Consider the following 12,169-nt stretch of genomic DNA (forward strand, 5'->3'; position numbering starts at 1 on the left):
ATCTACCTGGTATCAGTAGTAAGCGAGTATTGTTTTGTAGGGATTATTTACCTGTAAGAGTGGCAGTTCCATGAATCCTTCCGTGAGTCTTGTTGAAAATCTCCTTGAAGACCAGCTGACAGGCTGCTATTGTCCTGTAGTCCTGACCGAAGGATTGGTGAAGTTCTAACGTACAGGAATCCTGTAACAAAAGGAAGTATATATTACAGCTTAGTGCTACTACAGAAACTTACATAACAACAGTCAGTCAGTTTTGTTTATTATAGTGTCATATATCACAATTACATCGTACAAGTATAAAGTTACACAGTATAAAATCATACAGTTACATAGGAGGGATCAATCATCTTAATGTAAATATATATATCAACATAATATCATAATTTTGTTAAGAACAGTAATAATACGTAATATATTAATAGATTAAACAAACTATCACATGTGCCAATCCAGAGAGCAGGTGATTGGGACAACCCCTACCTAACAAGCTCTCCGGATTTTGTACTTACATATCATATACTACATGTATAATAAATAAAAGGTTTCTTTTACATTAACTGCATTAAAACAAGATGTCTTTAAAAATAAAAACAATAGTGATAAAAAAAAGAATAAATACATAAATATAATACATGTATAGACATTATCATAATTTCCTATCACATCAGGCAGCAGGACCCGAATCGGATCACTTTTTGCAAAAACACATTTATATCAATAAAAGTGTCAACAGTTATTATAATGATGAAGCCTTGGAATACATAGTCATGCATCATTTTTTGTCAACACATGATAAATTTTGAAGTTCAAATAGCATCAGGAGATGTATTTCAAACTCAAAATCATTTTTTTGCTGTTAAAACAGAAATACTAGTTTTCATACATAAATCAAAGGTCATCATAGATTGATGGGTAAAATGACAAGACTATAGGGTAAGAGGAGACAGATATGATAAGACATATTTTGACAAGACACACAAAGAAGACATGAAGTGTGCAAGAAAAGACTTGTAGAACATTGAACACATTTGACAAGACAAAGAAAATTCAAGACATGCATGCAAATGGTTAAACGAGATTATAACATGACAGGAACACTAGCTACAACAGTATGTGTCAGTGTGTTACATAAAAGGTAACACACATTTGTACAGCGCCAAATTAACTTACCTTTTGTAAAAAGTGTAAGAAGAAGTCATCAACCTTTACGATATACTGCGATGTAAAGTCGAACTCAGGCCTGTAAAGAGAAAATAAATGGTGTGTATTCGTGATAGAACATACGGTAACCTAGCTATTTGAGAATCAGTGTGTATTCGTGATAGAACGTAACCTAGCTATTTGAGAATCAGAATATAATTTACTGTAAAATATCAAAAAGCTTTCGGTGCTAGTCAAAATAAACTCTTACTCTTTAAGTTGAGAGATTTGTAACCTATTTCAAGAACTTATAAAATCACGAAAGTGTAGCTGACCTTGAGTCATATGGCATACACAGAAAATGTACGCTTACCTTGACCCTTTGAGTACTGGAGTACTCTGAATCTCAAACTCAAAGAATTCCCAGGTGCAAAAGACAGATGGTTCATCATCACCAATTTGTTTGACACCCTCGTCAGACAGACACACCTGTAAATATAGTTAGGGTTTAGATCGAGTGTACACAAAGTAACTTGTATTGTTTGATCTCAACTTTGTACATGATGTGAAGATTTTTGAAGATTTTTTCCAAAAATGTATTTACCATTGCAATTCTGTTGTTGTTTAGTTACTACAAAGAGTTTTTAATAGTTTAATGACTGAAAGAGACATTTGAAAAAAAACTTGTTTCGACTACCACTATTTTCTACCAGTTTTTTTTAAATGTGACTCTACATACAAGTTTATCTACTGAACATGAATCTACTTTCATTCAACATCAAATTAGATGATTGATTCTACTTTCATTTATCAATGGGATGTGTTCTACTATCATTTATCAATGGGATGGGATTCTACTATCATTTATCAATGGGATGTGAATCTACTATCATTTATCAATGGGATGTGATTCTACTATCATTTATCAATTGAACATGATTCTTTTACATTTATCACAGGAATTAAATTCTATCATTTAATGATGGAACATTATTCTACGTTCATTTATCAAAGGGACATCATTCTTCGTTCATTTATCGATGGAACATTATTCTACCTTCATTTATCAAAGGAACATCATTCTACGTTCATTTATCAAAGGAACATTATTCTACGTTTATTTATCAAAGGAACATCATTCTACGTTCATTTATCAAAGGAACATTATTCTACGTTTATTTATCAAAGGAACATCATTCTACGTTCATTTATCAAAGGAACATTATTCTACGTTTATTTATCAAAGGAACATCATTCTACGTTCATTTATCAAAGGAACATTATTCTACGTTTATTTATCAAAGGAACATCATTCTACGTTCATTTATCAAAGGAACATTATTCTACGTTTATTTATCAAAGGAACATCATTCTACGTTCATTTATCAAAGGAACATTATTCTACGTTTATTTATCAAAGGAACATCATTCTACGTTCATTTATCGATGGAACATCATTCTACGTTCATTTATCAAAGGAACATCATTCTATGTTCATTTATCAAAGGAACATCATTCTACGTTAATTATCGATGGAACAATATTCTACATACATTTATCGATGAAACATTATTCTACGTTCATTTATCAATGAAACATTATTCTACGTTCATTTATCAATGGAACATTGTTCTTCGTTCATTTATCGATGAAACATTATTCTACATTCATTTATCAAAGGAACATCATTCTACGTTCATTTATCAAGGAAACATTGTTCTACGTTCATTTATTGATGAAACATCATTCTACGTTCATTTATCGATGGAACATTATTCTACGTTCATTTATCAATGGAACATTGTTCTTCGTTCATTTATCAATGGAACATTATTCTACATTCATTTATCAATGGAACATTGTTCTTTGTTCATTTATCGATGAAACATTATTCTACATTCATTTATCAAAGGAACATCATTCTACGTTCATTTATCAAGGAAACATTGTTCTACGTTCATTTATTGATGAAACATCATTCTACGTTCATTTATCAAAGGAACATCATTCTACATTCATTTATCGATGGAACATTGTTCTACATTCATTTCTCAATGGAACATTGTTCTTCGTTCATTTATCGATGAAACATTATTCTACATTCATTTATCAATGGAACATTATTCTACATTCATTTATTAAAGGAACAAGATTCTACGTTCATTTATCAAAAGAACAAGATTTTACTTTCATTTATCGATAGAACATTATTCTACTTTCATTTATCAATTGAACAAGATTCTACTGTCATTTGTCATTGGAATACGATTATACGTTCATTTATCAATTGAATGTGAATCTACTATCATTTATCAATTGAATGTGAATCTACTATCATTTATTAATTGAATGTGAATCTACTATCATTTATCAATTGAATGTGAATCTACTATCATTTATCAATAAAACATGATTGATTCTACTTCCATATTTATCAATTGAATGTGATAATGATGTGCTCACCTTCTGAACGTGTATTTCAAATAGATTCTGTCCACGTTCTAAGTGAATGGTCTCATCAAAGTCTGCAATGGCGTCCTCCTATTGGTGTACGTAAACTCATATTATATAGCACTCCCTCATATTATATAGCACTCCCTCATATTATATAGCACTCCCTCATATTATATAGCACTCCCTCATATTATATAGCACTCTCTCATATTATATAACACTCCCTCATCTTTTATTAAAATGCTGAACTTTAAAACTTGTTCTTCCATTTACAAATAGACAGAAATTATTATTGGTGTTTTAAACTGTTCATATAATTTACTACATCACAAAACTAGACCTTCATCCATGGACTTAACCGTAATAAATGACTATTTAGTAATGCTTATCTAATAACAAACTCTTGTAAAATAACGCATTTATTAAGTAAATTATGAGTCTTTCTCAAACAGGACACCAAAGATACTCAATGATATAATTACCTCATCAACAGGTGGAGCTATCTTGAACTGTTTGGTTCCATAAGCAACATCTCGTAATTGTACTTCAAGTTTCTGTACAGAAAAAAGTAATTTTATTTAGTTATATGGATAAATTACATTGATTCGACCATTGTGTTTATTATATCTGAAACTCATGTCATCTTATTACCCCTTTCATTTAGTAATTGTTTAGCTTCACCCCATATCCCCGTAATTTCTGTCTCACTTGGATCATACTGTAAAATCATAAATTTTCGTGGGACATTAAATTTCGTTTATTTCGTGGACAACAAAAATCAACGAAATTAAATCCCCACGAAAACATAAATTTGGTATGATATAGATAAGGGAAAATCAGAAATCAGCGAAATATAATGTCCTTGAAACAGGTAAATGAAAACCACAAATTTTTAACCCCACGAAAAATAAATGATTCTACAGTAGTTGCCCTGAGGTCTAGCTAGTTATCAGGTATACTGGTCTAGCTTCATCTTATGCTACAGTAACTATTTATCTCACTGAAGCCCTTCACTATACATATATGTAACAGCCCTTAAATCTAGTAATTTTGCTTACTCATTTTATCTAGTTGTTCTTTGTTTCTTCTTGATTACAACAAACCTGCGGTCTAGTACTTGGTCATTTAACTTTACTTTCACACTCTAGGAATGTATCGTTAAACCTTGATTTAATTAGCAGCTTTGATGTCTAGTAATCAAACCAGGAAATGTCTGTAAGAAATGAATGCCCCCGTCACCATGTGAAATTAGTTTCAGTGTTTGATACTCTATAAACAGTTACGACCACTTTGATCACGGGATGGGACCCGACGGACATGGGCAACACTATATGCCCCCCCCCCTCCCTCCCATTTTATGGCGGGGGCATAAAAAAAGCAGTATTATATACTCATTTAGCTTACTTTCAGACTCTGGTATCGTTTTGTCTCACCTTGATTCTAGCAGCCCTGATGTCTAGTAATCGAGCGTATTCGTCTAACTTCATCTCATACTCCTTGCGCACTTCTTCAAGTCTGTTGGTAGCAATTTCAACCTAAAAAATGAGGAAATAATTCATTGTGATTTAGTGAAGTATTTTTGACAGCCACTTAAAATATCTGATGTCCTCCACAATATAGGGGCTGGTCTAGATATCAATGCCCTCGTTTTGTTATGCGAATATCATCTTAATCTTTTCCGTATTACCATATATATAAGGTTAGGAAATCAACATGTGTGTAGGATTTCACCTTGAAATATTACTCTGAAACATGTATCAATATTTCACATGCATCCGAACAAACGAATCACTACTGCATACCTCCTGCTGGTAGTCCTTGTTGATTTTGTGTTGTATCACCAACATGTTTCGTGTTTTCTCCAACTCATGGATTGTCTCTGCATAATCAGCCTGCAAAATCACCAGGGAACGACTCACATCTGGAGAGAGAAGTAAACATGATACCATATCACAACATGTTTAATACCGCTATACACCTACTACAGTCTTAAGTTTTATACACAGTTATACAAACAATACCATATCATATTCTGTCATAAAAAAAAAATCATGTTCTGTACACAATGTAAATTTATATATTACATGTATATAATATAAATCATTCTGCCTGGCTTGAGTTGGACAGAAGTGTGCAGGGGGCTAAATGTGGGAGGAAATTTGAGCACCAAGAGTAATCTGTGGAGTCAGGCAGGTGTCAAAATGATTTTCCACGTCTGATCTGGGAATCAAATCAAACACTGGGCGTCTAGGTGAATTGTAAGTGGGCTACCCACTTCTGTACACTATTTTCCTCATATTCTGCTAAAATTCCTACTTACTTTCAGAGTAAATGGACATAAGAAACAAATTATAGTAGCTGCTATTCCATTAAATCTAAAATTTGACAGAAAGTCCTGAATGTTTCAGATTTACCTTTTCGGGTCTGTTCCTAAAAAAGGCCATTCCACTATTTGGTGTTGTACAATAACTGTCAATGTGACAGGAACCAAATGAAACTCTCTTTAAATGAACACTCAACAGTAATTTTCAGGATTTTAATGGGGATAGAAGAATTGACATGTATATTCTTATTTCTGATCACAGATTTAACAACTCAGGCCTGTTACTTACACAACGCATCCCATTATGCATATGATAGTGTAAGTAATAAATATGTTGCATATATATCATCCAAAAAGGTGAGAATATACATTTCAATCCTTCAAACAAACAACCAGTATCTATTTGGCTATAAATGTACAGACTGACCTTTGTCCTTTTCGTTGTCCACCTTCTGTAGAAAGTCAGGTTCTGGAAGTTCTTGCTGCCTCCTTTGTTTGACAAGGACTAGGGCTTCCTCTATCTCTGTGAAGTCTATGGCACTTTCCTGTGTACAACATGGTATACAGGTATTACATTCAACACAGATACTAAGTCTTGTAATACTCCACATAGACACATCACGTCATATCTGATACAGCTTTAGTATACTGACAGCATCAGCACTTGCTATATTCAACATAGAAAATTCTTACATTAACAAATATTAATTTTAACATAAACAATATTATACTTAAAACTGGCATGTTGTATTTGACAACCACACATTCATATCAATGTATACCGCAGTATACGTTATACTTGACAGATAGATGTTCTATCCATGTTATTCTTACATTGACATCTTGACAGACATATATATTGTTATACTACAATATTAATATATATCTACAAATGATGTATTCAGCATGGACTCATCTAATTCTCTATGAAGATACTTGTTATATTTACAAGCATAAATTATGAATAAAAATCAAAACTTATACAGCAGGAACGAGTTGAATAAAAAAAATATGTTCCATAAATATAAACTATATCATATTTATGTATATATAACATATATTTGTTAAACAAAACAATATGGATATATGCTATCTATTATTAAATATTTCCTCCCCACATGCATGTTGTTATTTGGACTGCTTTAAAGATTCCTCAAAATTCAAATCATCAAACTAAGGGGAGATAACCATTTCAAGTATCCTCTAAGGGAGATAACTACCTTGGTGAAAAATTTCATCTTCTGTTTGAGATCATCATATTCCTCCTTCTGCTGATAGTGCTCTACCTGCACCTGTCTGAATGTGGCCTGGAGCCTCTCATGTTGGTCTGTCGGGAAAAAATATACACATATTTCTACCGAGTGGATAGAGAAAAAAAATATGGATGTTGTTTTGCCACATGAAAAAATAATATACATCTCAAAATGAGAAAATGTATTGAAGCATGAATATTGGTCAGTCAGAATAGAAAAAAATACAATAATGTCTGTCTAGTCTAACTGATGTATTTACCTTTCTCACTAGCCAACTGGTCGAGAATTCCACCCTTCTCCCCGAGGTCGGCCTTCAGTGTGGCCTCCAGTTGGGCTATTTGGACTTTGAGGGCATTTTCCCTCTGTCGCCATTCTCTTTCTCTGTCCAGGTCAAAAGCACTGGCAAAACCATAAATCAAATACTTTATAAATAAAGAATAATAAAATGTGCTTTAATTTCTCTTGTATTAGTGTCATCAGAGTTATGGAATATTGTGTAAATGATAGAGCTTAAAGGTTAAGTACCAGTAAAAGTTTGTAATCAGAAGGATGTGTTCAATGTCACAAAATCAATTTTCTTTATGCGGGTGTAGATTTTATACCTGTTCACAAACTTCTCGTTAGCCTCCTTAAGGATCTGGGTTTCCTTTTCCAGACTCATGATCTGTTCATTCAACTGAAACAAATAAATTGATATTAAATAATTTGTATGACAGTTAAAATCAACACAGACTTTGAATTGCTGTGTTTGATTTCATTAGATATATCTCTTTACTCAGTATTCAAGGAATTCTTAACTACTTTGAAATTAGTTTCATTTTAAAAAAGAGTTGTGGTATAGGTATCTGTATAATTTTATCTCCGCATTTAAGCTTCCTATTGTTGTATGGCCATACCAAACATCAGTTTGTTCCTCAGCATGTTAAGGCAGACACTGGTTTCCTCTATTGTGTTAGTTTCCTGTTGCTGGTCATACCAAACACATACCTTCTAAGTCTTCCTGCCTAGGAGGGAATCTGGAGGGAACCCCAAGTTTTCACCCTCATATTTTTTTTTTTAATTAAAGCAGATTTAATGACATCTTGCCTTCAGACTAAATTTAATGAATCCATTGTTTGTAACAGCTTAAAGTGTGGTATTTTACACTGTCATGGGGTACCAGTAAGTGTTTTAAGAGATTTTTGAAATCTTCAATTCAGCTTTTCAACCATGATTTTTTTTCAAAAATACAAATATCGTTTTGTTTTATAGTGTGAAATAGTTGACTTAGGTACCTCTATAAGCTTGCTGTTGTTAGTTGTACCAAACTTGAGTTCGTTCTGAAGTGTAAGTACTCGGTTCTGCTCCTCATTGACCTGCATGTTGAGTCGCTCCATCTCCATCAGCATGCTGTCATGGCTGTGCTTCATTGTCTGCATGTTCTGTCAAAGTATTGTTTGTCACATAATTACCTGGTACACTCCTTATATAGACATAATGTCATTGTTTGTTACATAATTACCTGGTACACACCTTATATAGACATAATGTCCATGTTTGACGTCTGATGTGAATTGTTGACTCTTACATGGCAAGTTAGTAGTGCATGTCTTGTTACATGATGACCGAGTACACACCTTATATAGACACAATGTCATTGTTTGACTTCTGATGTGAACGATTGGCTCTTACATGGTAAGTCAGTAGTACACGTATATATAGTGACATTGTGATCCTTATGCATTCACTTCACATTGTCTAATATGTGTAAATGTGTAATATGCTAATGGAAGTTGCATCAGTATTTCAGGTCACATTTTACACCTATACAACAAATCTGAGTAAAATCCACAGATATTTTAAATTTTGACCAATCAAAGGCCCCTGCAGCCATGCTGGATGGCCAATCAAATAACAGCAGTTGCAGTAGTGTTCCCAGTCCCATTATACACTTACATACCAAATATGTCAGAAATCTGTCAATATTTAAATTTAAACTAATCACAAACCTAATAGATCAGTGGCCATGTTGTATTTTGGATGACTAATAAAAAAAGAGCACGCAACTTTTTATTCAAAAATACTGACGTAAACTTTTATTAAATTTTTGCTTACGTTTTTGAGAAAAGCAGCAGACACACTGCTGGCAGAAGCAAGTGGAAGATGAAACGAGGCAAAAACAGTAAGCCCCCAAAACTTTGATTTGAGGACTTGATTCCTCAAATAAGAGGATATTAAAAGTAATATATTACACTCCTAACTTTTATTTTACATTTGGCAAAAAGGAAATTTTGAAAGTTTTATTTTACAGCTGAAAAAACTGTTTATGGCATCTCAAATATTTACCTGTTCAAGAAGAACATATTTTTCCTGTAGAGTAAAAAATTTCGTGGACTTCTCTTTCACTTCTCGCTGTAAACGTATCAGGTCTATGTTTTCTTGGACAGTCACTCTGTAAAAAGAAAAGCAACAAATCATTGAGACAATCAGCAAAATGTCCTTCATGTATTTTAATAACTTTTTTCATTTAAAGTTTCCATGCCAATCAATTCCTACATCAAGTATGTTGTAAGTTAACTCAATGGATGTAATATATAAGTAAAGAAAAAACATGAAATTATTTTCATGTTACCTTTTTAAAGGTTAAATATGAGTGAATATTTTTTTGTATTTTAAAGGTACTTATTTTAGTACAAACAAAATTTAGCACAAAGAATTGCACAAAACACACTTAATTGCAGTCATAAACTTAACCATCACATCAACACATCTGCATCTTCTATTAAATTAAATTCAATCCACTTCTGTAGCATAATTGACTCAAATTAAGTATACATCAAGCTAGCTGTGTGACAAGTGTTCCAGTGTGATACAGGAGTCATAAATTATTTTCCTGTATTTAAGTTTCCCAGCTGATAATTTATACCCCACCCGAGCTAACTCTTTCATCTAGATTTTGCTAAAACAGGAGAAAATTCAGCTGAATATTGAATCATCTACTTTAAGATATTGCACCTAGAATGCTGTACCATGGTATATGTATTGCATTGTGAGATAGATATTGTTACATTATTATTATCTGCTGTAATATTGTTATATTATTATCTGCTGTGATATTGTTATATTATTATCTACTGTAATATTGTTATATTATTATCTGCAGTGATATTGTTATATTATTATCTGCTGCGATATTGTTATATTATTATCTGCTGTGATATTGTTATATTATTATCTGCTGCGATATTGTTATATTATTATCTGCTGCGATATTGTTATATTATTATCTGCTGCGATATTGTTATATTATTATCTGCTGCGATATTGTTATATTATTATCTGCTGTGCTATTGTTATATTATTATCTGCTGTGCTATTGTTATATTATTATCTGCTGTGCTATTGTTATATTATTATCTGCTGTGATATTGCTATATTATTATCTGCTGTGATATTGATATATTATTATCTTCTGTAATATTGTTATATTATTATCTACTGTAATATTGTTATATTATTATCTGCTGTGTTATTGTTATATTATTATCTGCTGTGATATTTTTATATTATTATCTGCTGTAATATTGTTATAATATTATCTGCTGTAATATTGTTATAATATTATCTGCTGTAATATTGTTATAATATTATCTGCTGTAATATTGTTATAATATTATCTGCTGTAATATTGTTATAATATTATCTGCTGTAATATTGTTATAATATTATCTGCTGTGATATTGTTATATTATTATCTGCTGTGTTATTGTTATATTATTATCTGCTGTGATATTTTTATATTATTATCTGCTGTAATATTGTTATATTATTATCTGCTGTAATCCCACATGTATCCCTTACCGTTGTTCTGCTGTAATCTGCTGTTTTATCTTTACCAGGTCTTCTTCATGCTCTGCTTCCTTCAGCCTCAGCTGCAAGTTAAATACAACATTGAGTTGTATGTCACATGTTAATTTAGACACCCTGTACATCTTCAAACTGTAAACTAATTACAGAGGCTAAAGCACCTATTTACATTATATTTTCTGCTGTATACAATGTTAAGAGTTCAGAGAGGAAATAACAGAAGACCCCTTTCACCCCTATGTACCTTTAATAAACCCTACCATGCATTGATATGGATGCGTCCTTTATGGTTTACAGTAGTAAAAGGGTTAAGTGCTGCACAGTAGGCAGTAGATCATTTTGTTCTCTTCTATGTCTGAATTAAAAAGGCACAGAAGAAACCAGGCAATTCTGCAGAAGGTCCCATACTAGCTAGTCATCTCTTAAGCTCTTGCTATTTTCTAGAGTCACCAAATCTACAGAGGGACACATGTTCTACAATGAACTGTACAGATATAGGGGACCTGTCCCCTGATATACTTACTTGCTGTCTCATGTTTTCCACCTCCATCTCGTACATTTCCATTTGTTCTTGTAGCTGTGCAATATGGTCATCCCTTCAAAGACAAATACTCAAGTAAGCTTACATTGATTAATCTTTACCAGTAACAAAGTAAACAAATAACATTACTTCCTTACTCGAAAAAATGTAAACTATCGCACTATTTTTTTAATATGTTATTGATGACATACATTTGATAAGGGACCAGGAATGTGTTCAAATAAAGTCATTTCATTATAGAAGTATGAAAGAATTTTCTATAAAATATTTTGCATATCATAAGATGTTATATATAGAGGATCTAGCACGAGTGTATATGAAATTAATATACGAGTTCAATAAATTCATTATAACATGAACACGAGTGTTAGATTCTATTTATTATATAATTCGAGAAACCTACCTACATAAGTGGTTTCAATACTAACGTCTCTATATGCAATGACGACGAGAAAGGACGCATCACATATACTAATTTGAGAGCATGTTCCGCTAACAAAAGTAGTCCGCAGAATTTTATCAGAATAATAAATGGCCAACAGTTTTACTTTTAACGATCATTTTAATTGTGATAACAATTGAAATAATAAAAGTTTACAAAATATGACTTCT

General features: G+C 32.2%; 1 protein-coding gene across 6 annotated transcripts in view; it reads right to left on the reverse strand.

Moving 5' to 3' along the window:
- LOC110466767 (protein fantom-like) overlaps positions 1 to 12,169 on the reverse strand; it is a 36,179-nt gene that overhangs the window by 16,787 nt on the left and 7,223 nt on the right. For all 6 annotated transcript variants that reach the window (XM_021523512.1, XM_021523515.1, XM_021523514.1 and 3 more), the window contains 15 exons: positions 11,540 to 11,612; positions 11,011 to 11,081; positions 9,496 to 9,601; positions 8,445 to 8,591; positions 7,773 to 7,846; positions 7,430 to 7,569; positions 7,138 to 7,244; positions 6,345 to 6,462; positions 5,397 to 5,515; positions 5,028 to 5,129; positions 4,077 to 4,148; positions 3,604 to 3,681; positions 1,514 to 1,629; positions 1,171 to 1,240; positions 52 to 181 (listed from right to left, as the gene is read on the reverse strand). In XM_021523512.1, coding sequence (XP_021379187.1) covers positions 52 to 181; positions 1,171 to 1,240; positions 1,514 to 1,629; positions 3,604 to 3,681; positions 4,077 to 4,148; positions 5,028 to 5,129; positions 5,397 to 5,515; positions 6,345 to 6,462; positions 7,138 to 7,244; positions 7,430 to 7,569; positions 7,773 to 7,846; positions 8,445 to 8,591; positions 9,496 to 9,601; positions 11,011 to 11,081; positions 11,540 to 11,612 — 1,523 coding nt within the window. The remainder of the gene's footprint in view (positions 1 to 51; positions 182 to 1,170; positions 1,241 to 1,513; positions 1,630 to 3,603; positions 3,682 to 4,076; positions 4,149 to 5,027; positions 5,130 to 5,396; positions 5,516 to 6,344; positions 6,463 to 7,137; positions 7,245 to 7,429; positions 7,570 to 7,772; positions 7,847 to 8,444; positions 8,592 to 9,495; positions 9,602 to 11,010; positions 11,082 to 11,539; positions 11,613 to 12,169) is intronic.

This window comes from Mizuhopecten yessoensis, unplaced genomic scaffold (genome assembly GCF_002113885.1).
Source record: "Mizuhopecten yessoensis strain PY_sf001 unplaced genomic scaffold, ASM211388v2 scaffold11145, whole genome shotgun sequence".
Lineage (NCBI taxonomy): Eukaryota > Metazoa > Mollusca > Bivalvia > Pectinida > Pectinidae > Mizuhopecten > Mizuhopecten yessoensis.